The following is a 20,254-nucleotide window of genomic DNA, read 5'->3' as shown; positions in this document are numbered from 1 at the left end:
GTCTATGTGCTTTAAAGGAGAGATAGAAAAAGTGAATAGGTAATTGCGTAAAAAAAAAAAAAAGATACATGTTTATTTTCATGGTTATTGCAACTTATATTAATAATAGCTTGTCACGTTTATTTTAACATACTGTATTTACTTAATAACTTACGTAATTATGTTCATTTTTACTATTTTTAAATTGTAATAATTGAATTGGATATTTATTTATTTTATTTATTTATTTACACTTTATTGCACCAAGTAAAAAGAGAAATAACAAATACAGTAAATATTAATGAGAAGTGATACAAAAGGCGGCCTTATCGTTTTATATTGTTTTTATAATTAATTTTATTACAAATTTTTATTTTATTTTGAATAAATATTGGTATAAATATTATACAAATATCTGTCACGTCAATTTATGACGCAAGTACTATAAAAATACAAATATATTTACAAAATATCGATTTAACTGTATTGCTAATCGAATTGGAAAATTGACATTTAGAAGATGTGAATACAACACTAAGTCATGACAGCAATAAAACGCAAGTTTATTCTTTATAGACATTAATTTTACCAATTTAATTCGACTAACAAAAAAGCATTATGTCGGCCCGATATGATAGAGCGATTACAGTATTTTCGCCGGATGGCCATTTGTTACAAGTAGAATATGCACAAGAAGCTGTTCGTAAGGGATCTACCGCTGTAAGTTGATATTTGGTTATAGTAATTTGAGTCATTACAAAGCATATTTATTAATTTCAATTTTTTTATATATCGTTAGGTTGGTGTAAGAGGAGCTGATGTCGTCGTATTGGGCGTTGAAAAGAAATCAGTGGCGAAGCTACAGGAAGAGCGAACTGTTCGTAAAATATGTCTCCTAGACGATCATGTTGTGATGGCTTTTGCTGGTTTAACGGCAGATGCTCGGATCCTTATTAATAGAGCACAAATTGAATGTCAGTCTCATAAACTTACTGTTGAAGATCCTGTAACATTAGAATACATAACAAGATACATTGCTGGCCTGAAGCAAAGGTATACTCAAAGCAATGGACGTCGACCTTTTGGTATTTCATGTTTGATCGGAGGATTTGATTATGATGGATTACCTCATTTGTTCCAAACAGAACCATCAGGTATTTACTATGAATGGAAAGCCAATGCAACTGGTAGGTCAGCTAAGACAGTGCGAGAGTTTTGGAAAAAAATTATACTGCTGAAGAAGTCGCTACAGAAAAAGGTGCAGTGAAGGTAATGTTTGTTTTCATATTTCATTTTATCGCAACTGTTCATTCTAAACAAATTTTTCTCATTTCATAATTAATACCTTAAATAATAGTAATCTTTGTACTGCTATTTTGTACATATGGGATAATCAACTTTAAAGAAAAATTACGTTAAATACCTAGAATTTAAAGTTGTGGATATTAAGTATTAATGACAATAAACATCTATTTGTGCACATATTAGTTTACATCCATCAAATGTTTGTTTAGTATGAAAATAAAACTGATAAATTAGCAATCTGTATAATTTAGTGACTAGAAGGTATAGAAAAGGGCTGTAGAGACAAACATTTTTATATGACAGTGACATAAACATTCAAATAGCTTGAAAAATCTGATTAATTAATGTAATTTTTTTCTTACAGCTTGCAATTCGGGCTCTCCTTGAAGTTGTTCAATCTGGACAAAAGAATCTAGAAATAGCTGTAATGAGACGTGGTCAGCCTATGCAAATGTTAGACTCTGATACCATCAATTCTTATGTGTCTGTTATTGAGAAAGAGAAGGAAGAGGAGGCAGAGAAGAAAAAACAGAAGAAATAATATTAATTATATATTATAATTTCAGTTCTCTCTTTTAACATGGTATGTTAAGGAATACATTTCAAATAATTAAATTGTTTTATTGCTGGAAACAGAAATAAAATTATCTAATGAACTAAGAATTAAGTAAATCTATTGTTCTTGAAATTTGGGAATATAGTTCTTTCAATTCAGAGCCACATTCTTGGTTGGGGCCTTTACAAGTAATTATATCATTGAACATCTGGTCCCATTCACCGTGATAGTGATTTGAATCATCATTTTTTTTCTGAAATATTTTATACTTTTGATATAAAATTTGTAAGTGACAGATGTATATATAATTATGTAGCCCTGGACTTTTCTGTCTGTAGAATATTTTAAAAACATTTATGATTAAATCTTTGGAAATCTATATGTAACTCCTATTCATACAAGTTTTTCAGCTTTATTCACTCATAATCCTATAGAATATATATCCTATCCAAGTGAATGAAGCTGTAGATTTTTTTTTCTAGATACATAATTAATTTTACTAAAAATATAAACAATCACCTCTGTCATTGAAGTCATAGTTACATCATTTGGGTCATTACTTATGGATGGTAGTACACAATTTAATGAATTATGTTCATCCTTTTTGTAGTCCACAATTTTTGTTACTATATTTTGTTGATTATCACCTTCAATATCAAACCCTGCTAACAATTCCACATTTGTGTTTGCCTCAACCGGTTCAGAATCTAGTTCTGGCATACTCAAAAACTTAACTGGGAATATATCATTGTTCTGTTGACAGGATTCGTCTTCAAATTGCATCAAACTCTCTTGTGATGAATTTCTGTGGTCACAATATATATGTAATATGAAAAAATTACTATATGTTATGACTATAAAGAACATGAAAAAATTAAACTAATTCATTTTTTAGTACTTTGTATGACATGAAGAAGGCTACTTTTATCCCAGTTAGTGTATATTCCAGTCATACGGACAAAGTCACAGGTAAAGGCTAGTGTGTATAAAGCAAATTGAGCACTACAATTAAAGATAATTATACCAATAACTGTCATCTTTTAAGTAACGCCAATAATGGAATGTATTATAATGATTGACTTACTCATAGGTCTCATTGCTGATTAAATTGTCATTACTATCACCAGTTGCTAGAAGAAGGAAGGATAAAAGGATAATGACAAAGTTAAGATCAAAATAATATACACAAGGAAGTAGGGATTAAGGAAGTAACCTGATTGAGGGGAATCTTCTGGATTTTTATGGGCATTTTTCATAATAAACCAATCAAATTCCATATTTTCTTCATCTTCACAGTAGTCCTCTTGACCATCTAAAAATAATTATTATGCTTAAAATGATGGATGATGTGAATACGATTTATTTTGTATATGGAAAGAAATATAAGCATTTCATGCTAGGGGCGGAATAATAACGGATTAGTAATTTCGTCAGCAGGCCATAGAAAATTAAGCTAGTTATAATGGATTTCGGCAGCTGGATGCAACCCTTTGCACTTGCACTTGTACTCCTTGGTGGGAAAGAAAATACATACGAAATATATTACTTTTTTATTCCTGTTTTTATAAAACATATATATATATCATACAATATACTCTACACTTATTTCTTACCTTCAGATTCAAACCTGATATTACAAAATTGTCCTGGAGAATTTTGCATACACATTTCTTGAGCTGCTTTTTTTAGTGCCTCCCGGAAGGCGCGTCGAGCTTTTTGAAGAGGAGTAAGATAAAGCATTTGTTCTGTTCCCCCGTAGAAAGACTATAAACCGTTATGTTTATATATAGGTACTTTATGAAATGGTGAAGTCTTAAGCATAGTTATGTATACCTACACAAAATAAGGGGGGAGGGAGTTACTGTTAATAATGGGATCTAACAGCCCCATTACTAACAATATAGGGTATATTTAGGTCGACCTCCACGTGGTTCCCCTGGAAACCATAGTGGTTAGTTCTTGTGAAATTCGTCACAATGGGCTAACTAACCTGCTTTAGAGGGGAAAGGGATTGTTAGTAATGGAGACTGAAAATCCTCTTGCTAGCAATATACCCAACCAGGTCGACCTCCACGCGGTTCTCCCTGGAAACTATCATGGTTAATTCTTGATGAATTCATCATGATGGGCTAACGGGCCTGTTTACATTCTCATTTATCACCCTTCACTGGTGCTCCGCCAGCGTATCCCGTTAGCGCAGGCGGGGTTACTATTCCATTATCTTCCATAAAAAAAATAAATAAGGTACCTATAAAGCAATTTTTTTCATCCTTTTACTAGGGAAACTAAACCATTTGAGGAGGAAACATTTTAACATACATTTTATTTTAAATATAAGAATATTCGTTTTGAGTTACGTGTATTTTTAAAAATAACGTTTAGGTAGTTATGTGATCATCGTGAACCCTTTTTTGTGGTGCGGGTTTGAGTTTGTAGGCGCTTAAGTTTAACAGTAGCGCGCGCGTAATCTTTACGGCGCGTCTTACTAGTTAGAATAAGAACTAAAAAGTTAAGCTTTATCGATTTTCATTCTAAAGAATCCAATTGTAGGTATCGTGTTCTATATACATAAATATTTAATCTAGTATATCTATGAACAATCTTGCGTTTTATATGTTGTACCTAGTTCATTTTAATTACATATATACTTTGTATTCCGCAAAAAAGGGCGTTTTAATCATGGTAAGAACAAATCTCCCAATAGGTAGATAGGCGTGACAGATATGTATATCTTGACATTCCGACGAACTAATGTATTGGCGTATTTAAGATTATTTTCCAGGGGATCTGGTCTCTGTACTCCTAATCCTGTGATAGGAACAACCCACCAGCCAGCTCCTCCTCCCCCTTACGATATACCTACTGATAAATGACAAGATATTTTTCTTTTGTTACCATTAATGTCGCCGTTTCTTTGCGGACCCAAACATACCCATATAACTGCAATAAATTAGATACAAGATAAACAATGAAACGCTTATTATTAATCGGTAGATAAGTTTGTAGATCTATTCACCAAAATCTTAATTTTTTACTCCGCAAAACAGCGACTTCTATCATAACAAAATACCCCTGTATTTGTTGTGTTACGATAAAAGTTGCTTTTTGTTGCGGAGCAAAAAATTAAGGCTATAAACGACCGTAAATTATATTTCATATTGTAAATATATAATAATGTAAATATGTATATATATTATGGTTTCTAACATTCTATTATCCATACCAATGTCTAATTATTTACAACGACAATACACCGCTTGGTACTTACGTATTTAGGAAAATGTCATAAGAACACTTTCGGGAAAAATACCTTTGGTTTGAAGTTTTTTTTCATCGCTAAAGCTTTTCTTGTTATTTTATTCAGCATTTCTGGTCTTCCATACTGGAAATAATCATGAACATACTCATGCATATAGGGATTACTTGAGTTGCATAATGGATCTTGCAAGTGTGAGGTAACTTTACGAAAACCATATAAATTCAATTGCCGCACGAAACTAGATATATTTGTTGTTTTAAAAATGGAATAATCACATTGAAGATAATTGTGGAGGATTCGATAATTTAGTAAGATAGTTCGTCCTGTTCCACCCCATAGTATAGCATCTGTACGCATGTTTAACAAATACCACAATTTTTGTGGGAATCGCATTTGGAAAATTGCATTTTTATCTTCTTGCATTGTGTTTTGAAATAATAAATCAATCAAACACCCCGATGAATGTTAAAATCGATGCGCTAATCAACTAATTAAAAGTCAAAACTCCCGCTATTTATAATATTTATTTTTGTCTTCTATAGGTAGTCATAGATTAAGAATAGCATGTCCTTGTACATCTATATACTGTGCAATTTTTTAATGCGAAAACTTAGGAACTACCACTATTAACTTGCCACTATTGCCATTTGATTGAAAGTATCGCTATTTGTCACAAAGAAGTGCTTTTAACACAAAGTGTACTTTTAACATAATGCTATACAAATATTTCACAAGCGATTTTTAACAGTAAAAAGATTGTATTATATAACAAGATTTCTTCCTAATTGCTAAATACTTAATAAACAGTAAATATTGTGCAATTTTTAGCCAACACAATTGTCTATTACATTACTTTACATTACCAGCCCTTTGCCAATATTAAAAAAATAACGTTCACAGTATTTTACATCTAAGAACAATCTACGTAGAAGCAATAATAAAAACTGTAAATCATATAGTTGTCTCGTTTCTTCTTATGCAAATGTAATTAGTAAAAAGAGGACGAAACATACACCATTAGTTGTTATTTTTCTCAGTTCATAGCAAGTTTTTTCAATGGATAATAATGGAATGGTAACTCCGCCTGCGCTAACGATATACGCTGGCGGGGCACCAGTGAGGGATGATAGGTGAGGATGAAGCAGACCAGTTAGCCTATCGTGACGAATTCAACAAGAATTGTTGACGATGGTTTCCAGGGGGAATCACGTGGAGGTCTTGCTGATAGGCATATTGCTAGCAATTGAGCTGTCAAACTCCATTGCCAACAATCCCTTTCCCCTCTGAAAAAGCAGGTCAGTTAGCCCATCGTGATGAATACATCTGGAATTCAGCACGATAGTCTCCAGGGGGAACCACATGGAGGTCGACTTGATAGGGAATATTGTTTACAATGTGACTGGTAGCCCATATTACTAACAATCCTTTCTCCCCATTCATAGCAGGTTTTTTTTGATGAGTGAGAATGGTATGGTAATCAAGCCTGCGCTAACGGGCGGAGCACCATTGAAGGGTGATAGATGAGAATGAAAACAGGCCAGTTAATTCAACATGATGAATTCATCAGGAATTAACTATGATAGTTTCCAGGGAGAACCGCGAGGAGGTCGACCGGGTCGAGGTTGGGTATATTGCTAGCAATGGGATTCATAGCCGGTTAGTGTATAGAAAATGTTTGATATGTTAATTATTTGCCAATGACAAATTTTAAAATAAAATATATAGGTTTTTAAGATATGGGTAAAAATGTTAAATATCGTCTGACAACCCTACGGCTAATATTTGTGATTGTTCGGACTCATGGAATTTATATCCAGAGCCGTAAAACATATTAAAAAAAAAGGTTTGTGATTGATTGACATTGACTGACGGCAAATAAATTCAAATAGACAAAAGGCGGGAAACTCGAATAAGAACAAGCGGGTTTTTTAAATTTTTTTTATTAATTTATTAAAACTATCTCTATCAATTCTTATTATTGAATAAAATATTATATTTTCACTAAATTCAGCGACAGTAATATAATTAGCATTCATGGGGAAGCGCAGTTGTAGAAAAAGGAAAAAAAAAGATGACGATTCAGGTGATGTAGACCATGAACCTTGTAATGACAAGGATATATATTCGGAAGATACTTCTACTGACTCAGAATCTGAAATTGATAAGGCCGATAAGTATAAACCTTACTACGTCACAGATTATATTAGAAGATATCCCGAGGAATCCCCTGGGACAGAATTTGTTGTCTTTGTAGAATCCTCAGATAGTCAGAAAACCATTGGATCCAGAGACTTGCTCTCACTCTCCTCCTGTTTAAAACGATTTAATAAAGGGGTAACTTATCTTAGATCTATAAATAAATTCAAAATCGGAGTATACTTTCAAAAGCCAGACTTAGCCAATGCTTTTTTAAATAATAAAACTTTTTTAAATGACTACCATTTTAAGGCCAGTATTCCTGCTTCTTCAACAGAAGTTACAGGCGTTATTAGAAATGTACCTACAAATATATCTAATAAAAAAATATATACTATGATATCGAGTTCTAAGAAAATTATTGCTATTAAAAGAATTTTAAGAAAAAATACCTTGACTCATGGATATGTGTTACAGCCAACTCTAACCGTGACAATTACTTTTGCTGCATCTGTATTACCTGAATATCTGGATATTGGAGGTTGGCGCCACAATGTCACTCCATATATACCACCAGTTAAACAATGCTACCGGTGCTTGAGGTATGGACATTTAGCTAAATTCTGTAAGAATTCTGAGCGTTGCAGCATCTGCAAAGGTGAGCATAATTATAAAACTTGTACAACTGGAATGGAAAACGCTATTTGTGTACACTGCAATGGAAATCACACAAGTGTATCACCGCAATGCCCTGTTAAACAAAAGAAAATTGCTGAAAATAGATCTAAATTCAGACCTGCTTCTTTTGGAGATATACTTAGCACTGAAATATTTCCTAAACTGGGTAACAAACCTAAAAAAAATGTAGACCTAATTTCAATTCTAAATTCTGATAACAAGAGTTTATCACTTTTAATAGAAAGCATAATCAAACTTATTTCACTACATAACACAAAGAACACATCTATTAACACTAAAAGTGTTTTGAATGTGTTATATGATACTTTTGGTAATAGACCTATTTCACAAAATTCAATCGAGACCAATTAACTATCATACAGTGGAACGCTCAGAGCCTACTGAGCAATCGACATATTTTTACACAATTTTTAAATGAACATCATATTCACGTTGCTCTCATCTCAGAAACTTGGCTAAAACCACATTACAAATTAAAAATTAAAGATTATTGTATAGAACGAAATGATTGTGGTAATAACCACAATGGAGTAGCGATTATTATACATAATAGTATTAGATATAAAAAACTTCACTCTTTTTTCGACAATTCCTTGCAAACTATAGCTATTAGTATTGAAGTTAATAATTCTTGGTATTCAGTTGCCAGTATTTACTGTCCTACCAATAGTACACCTAGTTTTACTAAAGCCAAATTTAAGTTCTTTTGGAGTCTCTTCCTAAACCCACTATCATATCTGGAGATTTAAATGCACATCATACTATGTGGGGTTGTACCTCCACTAATACAAGAGGTAAAGACATTCTTGATTGTTTAGATGAATGTAATTTGGTACTATTAAATGATAAGCAAGTTACTACTGTTGGCTCTCATATTTGGAGACCCAATGGCCTTGATTTAACTATGGTATCCCCATCCATATCATTAAAATGCGAGTGGTCGGTTCATGATGATCCGTTAGGAAGTTATCACCTGCCGACTTTTACTAAAATAAACACAAAGAACTCTTCATCAACTCCGTCAGGTGAACAACATGCTTCTATAGATGAAGTTAATAAACTTTTGTTAAATCGTATAAACCTACGTCTCGTTAATTGGGATCTTTATTCTGAAACTGTTAATCGATTACTTTTGGATTTCGAGTATGATGTCAATGAACCCTTAAACAATTACAATAGGTTCTGTAAAATTATTTTGACAGCTGTGGAACGTTCCGTTCCACGTAGGAACTTATCAAATAGCGGTGCAAATACTTCAAAGAGGCACAAACATATTGCAGTACCTTGGTGGAATAACAGGTGTGCGACAGCTGTCAATGATAGTAAAGCGGCTTACCTTAGGTTTAAACAAAATCCAACTCTCGATAATTACATAAATTTTAAAAGAGTTCAAGCTGTTAAAAAGTTAGTAATTAAGCAAGTAAGACAACAGGGGTGGCAGGAATTTTGTTCCAAATTTAATAGATTAACACCAATTTCCACTGTTTGGCAAAATATGAGAAAACTAAATTCAAAACATCGTCAAAATCATTTTAAAGATATATCATGGGTCAATGATTTTTTACGCAAATATACTCCTGATTTTGTACACTCATCTTTTGATGACAAACAGTTTAATTCTGTTAATTCATGCCCAAAATTTCTCACTGACCCATTCTCAATTGATGAAATATCCAGTGCAGTAAAATCTAGAAAAGATACAGCTAGTGGCCTTGATCGCTTAACATACAATATGTTTCGATTGCTGAATAAAATAAACCTTACTAAACTCTTACAAATTTTTAACGATTTATGGAAGGACTGTATTATCCCACCAGAATGGAAAATGGATTGTTTGATTCCAGTAATTAAACCCGGTAAAGATCCTACAAATTTCGACTCCTATAGACCTATAACATTGACGTCCTGTGCAGGCAAATTATTCGAACAATTAATTAAACAGCGTTTAGAGTTCTTTATTGAAAGTAATAGTATATTACCATCGAATCAATTTGGTTTTCGCCGTGGATATTCAGCGCGCGAAAGTTTAGCGAACTTCTATGTCGACCTTAGTACTGCTTTGAATAACGATGAATATGTTCTATCTGTTTTTTTAGATGTCGTAGGAGCTTTTAACAATGTAAATTTAACAGTTCTATCTTCGATTTTATCCTCATTTCTTCCAATGAAACTTATCGAATGGATTTATAATTTTCTTAGTAATAGAGAAGTGTATGTTAAAGTAAATAGTAAATTAATAGGACCTAGGTTAAGCTCTAAAGGAGTATGTCAAGGTGGTATTCTAAGCCCGCTACTATATATTTTATATATCTATAAACTTAATTAAATTTTAGGAAACAGTGTGAACAACTTGCAATTTGCCGATGATTTATTAATTTATATAAAAGGAAAGAATATTATTGATATGCAATTAGTGTTAAATGAGTCATTAAAAAGACTTGAGAAATATTTTTCTCTTCTTTCCCTCGATATTAGTTTAACCAAAAGTAAAGTAGTTGTTTTTCATCAAGTTCATAAATATGTTCCATTAATGAATATTATATATAATAATCAAACTCTTCCAACAGACTGTAGCGTTAAATTTCTGGGGGTAATTTTTCATCAAAATTTAAAATGGGATCTATACGTTGATTGCTTAGTAGATCGTGCTTTAAGAGCCACTAATATAATAAGATCTGTAATTGGTCGTAACTGGGGAGCTGATCCTAAAATTATCCTTTTACTTTACAAATCTCTTGTTAGAAGTAATTTTGATTACGCTTTCTTTTGTTATGCCTCAGAACATAAATTAGTAGAAAAACTCGAAAAAAAATTCAAAATATGAATTTAAGACTTATTTTAGGTGCTATGTATACTTCTCCAATTATCTCAATGCAAGTAGAATGTAATTTGCCTCCTATCCTTCTTCGTTTCGAATACCTAAAACTCAAATTTCTCTTCAAAGTTTTTTCAGTTTCCAATAACCCACTCATACTCAAATTATTAAATTGCCCCATTTCTATGTTTTTGAATAAAACTATTGTCAATGATTTGAATTTACGAGATGAATATAACATCTATAGTAGTAAGATACTTCCTTGTTATAATGGCCTTTATGAGAGTAAGTTCTGTAAGATCAAAATTGTTATACGTAAAGACATAAAAGAAAAGCACGATATGTATGAGACTTTATCAGAATTTATTGACTACAGGCAGATATATACAGATGGTTCCAAAAATGCACTTAGCACTTCAGTGGCTTTTTACGATTTGTCAAATAGATTTGGTCACGGTTATAAAATTTCAACTTTGGCTAGTATTTACACAGCAGAAGCAAAAGCTATATTTTTAGCATTAGAATACATAGAAAAACAGGTACTATATTCGAAATGGATTATAATTACAGATAGTATGAGTGTTCTTATGGCATTAAAAAATAACACATTCATTTCATCATCAAACTACTTAATTCAAGAAATTCGTAATAAATATTATCATCTCTGTACTATATATGGAAAAGATATTATCTTCATCTGGACCCCTTCACATATTGGAGTGTTTGGGAATGAACAAGTAGACACTTTGGCTAAAATTATTAATTCAAGTGCTGCTCGTGTTCAAGATTTACCCCTTTGTTACTCAGATTGTAGTATTGGAATACATAAAATCGTTACAACTAAATGGGAGGAGCATTGGACTCAAATATTACAGACTAAAGGCAAATGGTACCGCAAAATTAATTGGCGTATTGGAAAAACGTGGTTCTGCAAAGGAAAGGACACAAACAGAAAATTTTACACCAATATTTGTAGATTACGAATCGGCCACGGACATTTCAACGAACACCTGCACCGAATGGGCATGATCGCTTCCCCATCATGCACATGGTGTAACTCAAATACAGCCCAATCTCTACATCACCTTTTTTTTGATTGCTCTGAATTTGTCATTCAAAGACACATTATGTTTGACGAACTTAGGATTATCTTCAAAAAACCCGAAAATATCCCGCACTCAATCCCGCTTCTCTTAAGATTTCCTTCTTGTTTCAAAGCTATTTTCACTTATATTACTACAACATTCAAGGAGCTATAAGAATACTTTTATTGAATTGCAAGACAATGATTTTTTATAATTATTTATTTTTAATTTGATAAATCCACTGGTTTAAGAAAACTCAAGAAAAGATATTTATGAAAATGTACTTACCGGATTTGACAAATGAAATATTGAAGATTATGACAATAATTGAAGCGACATTAGAAAAATAAAATTCCAGACAAATTATCTTTTTGAAGACTAGGCAGCATGGTCTCCGACCTTAGCCTGTTCCAAACGGAACAAACGTACTAAAAAAAAAAAAAAGGAGATGAAGGAAATTGTAAGTAGCTACTAACAACAAAAATTGTAACAATATTTGTACTCATAGTAATTATTTTTACTATTTATACATTAAACCCATGTTCTTGATGTACAAGTCCAGTTTTTTCTTCAGATAGTTATTGATATAAATTTATAAAGTTAATGACCCACTTTAGTATCACAATTTTATTTATGATAGGTATCTTGTATTATTTAAATATAATTGAGTGAAATAACTTATCATTTTCTATTTTTAATCTATTTATATATATAAAAAATTATGATGATAAAAAATAGTGAAATCAGTGTAAATTTTTCTTTTATACTAACTTTTTGCGCCTTGTGGTTTCCAGAAGTAGAAAAACTAACATACACCAGATATTAAGTTAGACCTGTAAAAATCGCATCCAATTTGGTGCAGTAGTTTTTGCATGATACCAGAACAAACAAATATAACAAAAACAAAGACAAAATTTCTAAAAATTATTGTTTTCACTACTATTATCATTATAAAGATCCCTTATACTAATATTTCTTAAATATATCCCATGTACAGCCTTTATCTAGTTACAATTTTGTTATATTAGTAAGATTTTTTCACCAGGAAAAAGCTCCAATAAAAAATAAATTAAAACTAAATGAGGAAGAAATGCCACCTGACAAGTATGTAGAGAGAACCCGTTTAAGCCTACGCTTGGAGGTTGACTTGGTCTTTGTAGGACTACTGGTATTAGCTCTTAGTACTAGACTATACAGCTTGGAGGAACCAAAATACATTGTGTAAGAAAATGTTTATTATACTACTAATACCTATTGCTTTTTTTATGAGATGAAAATGAAATTGTGCCCTGTTAGTGAATACTAATAGTACAAACATGGTATACACTGACAGGATACCAGTAAAAGTAACAGATGAGGAAGAAGTTCAGTCGGCTCATAATGATGAATCCAAATAAGGTATTAACTAAATAGCTTCCAGCAGTGCCTATGTGGGAATCAACCTAACAAGATATTACTAGCAATGGAAGTGGGTGCCACTCCATGTTACTAACAATCACATCTTTGTAAAGATGTTTAACAGTTAACATACTTGAATGAAATTTGATATTCAAATAAACATTCTAGTGTTGATTATATGATATTTTTTATATAAATTGATGTGAGTGGAGCTGCATATAGCTACTGATAAAACATAGTCTATAAACAATATCAGTATTTCACCAGCTGTTTTCCAAAACTTTAGCCTTGTGAATCATTATATAATTTATCTTGTATCTCAACCCTTCTTTGTGGCATTTTTTTTTATTGGTGAATTTAATCAAGGTGATATAATTCATGTTCAAAATTAATGGAAAAATGGTTAAAAAATATATTTGACAGCTATGTTTTTTTTTTCTGCAATGGACATTAAAAAGGTATCCAGACAAGATCAACTTAAAGTGAAATTGTTCTTTTATATGATTTTTAGGCATTCACTGTTATGATGGATATTTTCACCAGTATGCAAAGAAGGGTTAAGTTAGGATATACACCAAATTTTATTCATATACATTTAACCATTTGAGCATGTCTGAGTAATAAACTTCCAAAGATCAGTACAAACTTAATAGTTTCACTTCTGGTCAACTCTAATTGTAATCATCTTAGTATTCACTTCCTTTCTGATCATACCATCTTTTACACAATCCATGACACCAATTTTTAATTGACATCAAAAAGAAGAAGATTCTCAATTTGGTTGTATTTTTTCTTTTTTTTTATATTTGTTACCTCATGGATATACTTAGAATTGATGCCATAGAAACTTTATCAGAATCAATTTAGTAGTTTACTTTTTAAATCGAACTAAGTGGTTTGTTCAGACCCCACTCTTGATAACAAAATTTTATCAATATAAGTATATAGAAATATCACATGTTTATTAATGATTGATGATGATGATTTTAAATCTACAAAATTTTTTTTTAATTAAGTACTTTGATAATTAATGTTTCAGATTTGATGAGCTACATTATGGGAGATATGTATCATTGTACACAAAAGGGGTGTTTTTCTTTGATGCACATCCACCACTTGGTAAACAGCTTCTGTATTTAGCAGGCCATGCTGCTGGCTATGATGGAAATTTCACGTTTGATAGAATTGGATCACCATATACACATAATGTACCAATAAGAGCTCTGCGCATGGTGCCTGCTGTGGCTGGCAGTCTTTTGGTAGCAGTTACATATCAAGTGATGTTAGAAATATCTTTCTATCAATGGACGGCAATATTAGCTGGTTTATTAGTTTTATTTGGTTAGTAAAACATTATTTTCAATATAAATTTAAAACATTGTTTTAAATAGCGAATTTGTTGACAATGTTTGCATATGTACCTAGTGCATGTTTTTCGTTAGTTTTGGGCTTGCTGAAGTAGAATTTCCTATCAATTGAGTTTTATGGTTTTAAGTTGGTTAGTTATTTAATATCTTTAAAGTTATTAATAATTCTTATTGACAGTCACACTGATTTGTTAATGTGAACATAACAATTTTACATTTTAAAGTTTACTATATATAATTGTGTAGCATTTTCATTATATTTCCTTAGATGTATTTCTAGTTATAAGTGATTTACTGTTTCAGAAAATTGTTTCCTAGCACAATCAAGATTCATGCTACTAGAAAGCATTCAAATACTATTTGGATTATGTGGCATATTGTGTACAATTAAAAGCACATATAAAACTGGTGTGTCTAGTGTAATCTGGCTTTGTGTTGCTGCTGTGTCACTTGGATGCTGTTTTTCGTATGTAATATAATAATATTGTATATCACTCCACATTATTTATTTATATTATTGTGTTCTCTTCATTTAGACTTCTTGATTTCAGTGTGAAATACTCGGGACTTTATACATATTACCTGGCATTATTTCTTGTCGGGCGACAAATATGGCGACAAGTTGGTAGCACCGAATCAACCCTGCGTCTGGCATTAGCGGTGCTGTGGAGATTGATTGTTTTAATTATTCTACCGGTGTTAGTGTATGTGGGAGTATTCTATGCACACTTGGCTATGTTACCTAAAGCTGGCCCACATGACAGTGTAATGACGAGTGCATTTCAAGCCTCGCTGCAAGGTGGACTTGCGAGCATTACGCGAGGCCAGCCATTACATGTTGCCCATGGATCACAAATTACTCTCAGGTACAATATGTTTATTTCTTATATAAAGATCACCTACTGATTGTAGTAGATAGAGAGTTGCCCGTCATAATTAATGAGCAAATTACATAATTCAAACTGCCATATATATTTATAATGCCATAACACTGTCTAGCAATACATTTTGTTTTTTCCTAGAAATTTCTCAATTTCTCTCAAATTTCATTTAAAAAAAAATACAAAAATAATAAACTAAGAATATACCTTTAACAACCTACCTGCATGCTTGCCTGCGAAAAGAAGGAATTTTAATTATTATTTTAAATGTTCTTGAAAGACTTGTCAGATTTGGCAAATTTTTAAACAAGTCTATATAATTTAGTCACATTGTCAATTAGTGACTACATATAATGACTATATAAACATCCCTTAAGTACATAGTTTTTATTTAATTCATGACATTATTTATTAGTGTTCCACTCCATTCTTCCTTCTATTTTCTGTCTGGAAAGATTTCCAAGTTCATTATGAAATTGTTACGTCATATAAGATGGCTAAACAGCTTAATTGCTGTAATTGGTGATTTTTCTTATTTGTTCTTCTCATTTCTCTTCTATCCATCTTAATTATACATCACACTCATTTCCAGGCACACACACGGACGAACATGTTGGCTGCATTCCCACGCACACGTGTATCCGGTTCGATACACAGACCAGCGGGGTTCGTCCCATCAGCAGCAAGTAACGTGTTATAGTTTCAAAGACGTTAATAACTGGTGGATAGTGAAACGGCCTGAGCAGCCATCCCTAGCTGTAGCCCGTCCCCCTGACGCTATTCGTCACGGAGATATCGTTCAACTACTTCATGGTATTACGAGCAGGGCGCTCAATTCACACGATGTTGCAGCGCCAGCCTCGCCACAGTCACAGGTCAGAGGTTTTATTAATACCTTTTTGCATTTCCAGTGTTTATATATTTTATTGCCGTAACACAAATTATAATGATTATAAGTTGACTTAACCACAAACACCTCAAGTGACTTTAATCTAAACATATGTTGATACGGAAATTAAGTTTTTATATATGTAAGTCCAATAATATAGTTCTAGGCAGTTTTTTTCCATACCTACTAACTCTCTTATTCGGGGGGGAGAGGAGGGTTGTTAACAAAAATTATATGTTTATTTGAGGATATTTAACTTACATCTTTTATGTAAAAAAAAAAATACTGTTTAAATTAATGTATAATACGAAAATTCTGATATAATTTTAAACCTACATTTGACTTTAAATACGACACAAATATAATATTGTTGTATACCTGTATATGTTTATTAATACAGGAAGTATCCTGCTACATAGACTATAATGTGTCAATGCCAGCTCAGAATCTATGGCGAGTAGACATTGTGAACCGAGACAGCGAAGATGCTACATGGGACAGCATACGTTCTATGGTACGGCTGATACATGTTGACTCGGGATCAGCGCTGCGCTTTAGTGGACGTCAGCTACCCGCTTGGGGATTTCATCAGCATGAAGTAGTAGCTGACAAGGTCATCACACACCAAGATAGTATTTGGAATGTCGAGGAACATCGATACACTAAAGGTAAATATATAAATAATACCTACACAAGTATAAACTGGATAAAAATACTTGGATGTATGTCTGTATAATGCTATCAGAGTTCACTAGCCCAGATATAGGAGTTTCCACGAATGACTAGTATATAATGTTAATACATGTAGTCGTACATCTGCGTCGGCAAGTGTTTTTTTTTGTTCTTCCGAAAGTTCCTACACTCTGCTACCTCCAACCAGTCCCTTTTAAATATGTCCGTCACCACGCCATCGATTCCTGAGCTAGCCTCGGAGACACTGTCCACTTTAGGGCACATACTGAGTTGAAGAATTCTGACAATTATCCATTATTTTTAAGTTTGGTTAGGGTAAAAAGTTTAATTTCACTAATTATTATTCCAATAAAACCCTCAAATACGAATACTACTGTTAATAGCTATTCTATTCTCGTAAATATAATAATTACATATCGTTTACAGCGGAAGACAGACGAGAACGCGAGCGAGAACTTGTTTCAGCAGAAATGATACCAACAGCAGTAACACAACTCACATTTTGGGAGAAATTTGCGGAGCTGCAATACAAGATGATCGCACACGCTCCTGACGCGCCCCACGGCCATATGTTTGCAAGTGAACCGCCCGAGTGGCCACTGCTTGTTCGCTCAATTGCATACTGGTTATCACCTAACTCTAATGTGAGTGAATTTGCCATTCACCCCACTTATTTTGAATGATGTATTTCTTGACATGACGAACTGTCCACTGCTGAACATAAGCCTTCCCTGTAAGGGGAGTTTGCCAGTAGTTGCCACGCTTGGCAGGCGGGTAGGCAACCGCAATTAGACTTTAGAGATGTTTTAAAAGGAACGCTGCTGTCCATCCCTCGCCCTCCCTTATTCAATTCTTACGACACTTACAGGAAAGGAAGGGGTGGCCTATTCTATGCCGAGACCACACGGCACGGCAATTGTTCAACATACACGAGCATTATTTTCGAACGATACTGAAATCCCATACAAGGGACAAATTACATGACGTTTCGTCATGTCATTTGTCCCTTAAAAATGCGATATGCAATGTTAACGTTGTGATATCACAATATGATATTTTACCATTGAAGTATGCTACTTCAATTACACAATACACATTAAGCAATTCGTAGACGCAGCAAGATGCTGTTAATGCACCATTTTCTATGTTTACAGGCTCAAATACACTTGATTGGAAATTTGATAACATGGTACGCCGCAACGTTATCAGTTTTGTTGTACAGCGTTCTGCTGGCAGTCTATGCGATCCGCCGGAGGCGCGCATGTGCAGATCTTCCGATTCGAGCGATACAGCAGTTCTACGACGCTGGTTATATTTTCTTTCTAGGCTACTGGTTGCACTATCTTCCTTACTATTTTATGGATAGAACACTGTTCCTTCATCATTATCTACCTGCTTATATATTTAAAATACTTCTATTGTCTTATGTAATTGATCATATTTATTTCATTCTGCATATACACGAGAAAACTAAGCCCTTAACAAATGTATTCATTGTATGTGTAGCAGTGTGGCTCGCGTATGTGGTACTTACATTTAAAAAATTTAGTGTCCTTAACTATGGAAATGTTAATTTGACTGAGAGTGATCTTATGAATCTCAGATGGAAGGATACATGGGATTTCATTTTACATAAAAAAGGATAATATTTTTATATCCTTATATGTTAGTTATATAAATTCGAATGTTTACCTGTTCTTTACTGCCATGTAATGATCTTGTCACAATTATTAATTCTTTTATTAAATTATTATTATTAAGTATAGGTATTACAGTACCTTGCTATTGCTAAAAGTATTTTCTACTCTGCACTTTATTACAACTGAAAAGTATTATTTTTATAATAGTTTTATTAGAACAATACCATGAACATATAAATATTATATTATAATTTTTAAATATGGACTAATGTCCATATTTAAAAAATATAATATATATGTTCTGTACGAAGAATGGGTTATGAATGAATAAATAAAATAATATATGAATACTCAATTAAAGATTCTCAAGTGCATTTACTATATAATAAATATATTTTTATAGACTGTATATTAGTTAATATGTTATCATAGGCAACATACAATTTGGCTTATTGCATTATAAAATAGTGGAAACTTATTTGGACTCTATGAATGCCCAAAAGCCTGTATTATGTTCAGTGCTTGTAACACCACGTTTTCAGCAACCATATGTTGTGTGCTCTACATACACAATACTTCTAAAATGTTTAAATTCAATTGTTTATTAATATTTTGCTGATGAAGACGTCACAACCATTTTCATCTAAATACACGTATTTAAATACACAATCGCATGTATTTTAGTGAAAACGGAGAGTATGACTCTCCGTTTTCACTAAAATATGCCATTTATGTGGATAGGATATCCTTGGAAAATAGCAGTGGTACATTATTCAAATTAAATCAAATAATTAAATCTTTGTCACAAAACTCGTACACCCATTACTTATATAAGTATTATACTTAACTATACATATCGACGTTTAAGCACTATTAGCTTTAATAGATTTTCCTATTTTGCAGGTCTCTTTCAGTATGTCGAGTATTTATCATAAAATCAACTAGTTTTTAGTTTCGTATTTGAAATCAAAACTAGGATGTTTTTTAAGCTATTGGCGGTTAAACATTTATAATGACTTTTAATAATCATCATCATCTTCCTACCCTTATCCCAATTATTATTTGGGATCGGCTTAATGTTTTTTATCTATATTACAAAAAGATTTGGCTTAAAGTTTTACAACCGGCCGCCTGCCTGACGTCAACCCTCTTTATTACGCCGACTTCATATAATAATTGGGATAAGGGTAGGAAGATGATGATGAGTGTTCTGTACGAAGAATGGGTTATGAGTGAATAAATAAAATAATATATGAATAGTCAAAAATATTATTTTGACTATTATTATTTGATAAGATTATATTGACTTTTAATAATGACTTTTTCAAATATTAATGAATAATCTCAGTTGCGACTAAAGTTTAATATTAGAATCATCAGTTATTTATGTGCTATTATCCTAATTTTTTAAAAGGTGCTAATAAAGTTTTATGAAATGACATTCCGTCCAATAGATATATTTTATATTTTTTTTTTTATATTTGGATAATAAAATTTAATATTAATTTAATAATGCAGTTTCACTTCATGCTTTCAGTACCTATTAATATAA

General features: G+C 32.3%; 3 protein-coding genes across 4 annotated transcripts; 2 read left to right on the top strand and 1 right to left on the bottom strand.

Moving 5' to 3' along the window:
• Positions 1-504: 504 nt before the first annotated feature.
• Positions 505-1,899, top strand: LOC113516962 (proteasome subunit alpha type-7-1-like). Its single transcript, XM_026901471.3, is given in 4 exon segments — positions 505-699; positions 779-1,193; positions 1,196-1,248; positions 1,649-1,899. Coding segments are annotated over 4 exon segments (747 nt in total). The 5' UTR covers positions 505-597; the 3' UTR covers positions 1,826-1,899.
• Positions 1,823-5,834, bottom strand: LOC113516963 (heat shock transcription factor, X-linked member 4-like). The gene is made up of 6 exons (XM_031907971.2): positions 5,151-5,834; positions 3,454-3,604; positions 3,054-3,152; positions 2,925-2,970; positions 2,360-2,645; positions 1,823-2,093 (listed from the first exon to the last, which is right to left on the bottom strand). Exons 1-6 carry the CDS (start codon positions 5,520-5,522, stop codon positions 1,941-1,943), a joined length of 1,107 nt encoding a protein of 368 aa, XP_031763831.1. The 5' UTR covers positions 5,523-5,834; the 3' UTR covers positions 1,823-1,940.
• Positions 5,835-12,281: 6,447 nt separating this feature from the next.
• Positions 12,282-20,207, top strand: LOC113516753 (protein O-mannosyltransferase 1). Of its 2 annotated transcripts, XM_026901221.3 has the most exons (9): positions 12,282-12,294; positions 12,880-13,055; positions 14,272-14,573; positions 14,903-15,065; positions 15,151-15,465; positions 16,073-16,355; positions 16,770-17,037; positions 17,489-17,706; positions 18,217-20,207. In XM_026901221.3, exons 1-9 carry the CDS (start codon positions 12,283-12,285, stop codon positions 18,706-18,708), a joined length of 2,229 nt encoding a protein of 742 aa, XP_026757022.2. In that variant the 5' UTR covers position 12,282; the 3' UTR covers positions 18,709-20,207. The 2 variants fall into 2 exon arrangements, with proteins under 2 accessions (XP_026757022.2, XP_052758644.1); XM_052902684.1 differs by lacking the exon at positions 12,282-12,294 and having other exon boundaries at positions 12,465-13,055; positions 14,373-14,573.
• The last annotated feature ends 47 nt before the right edge of the window (positions 20,208-20,254 follow it).

This window comes from Galleria mellonella, unplaced genomic scaffold (genome assembly GCF_026898425.1).
Source record: "Galleria mellonella isolate WM207_F2 unplaced genomic scaffold, CSIRO_AGI_GalMel_v1 utg93, whole genome shotgun sequence".
NCBI lineage: Eukaryota > Metazoa > Arthropoda > Insecta > Lepidoptera > Pyralidae > Galleria > Galleria mellonella.
This window is presented reverse-complemented; position numbering and strand designations above follow the sequence as displayed.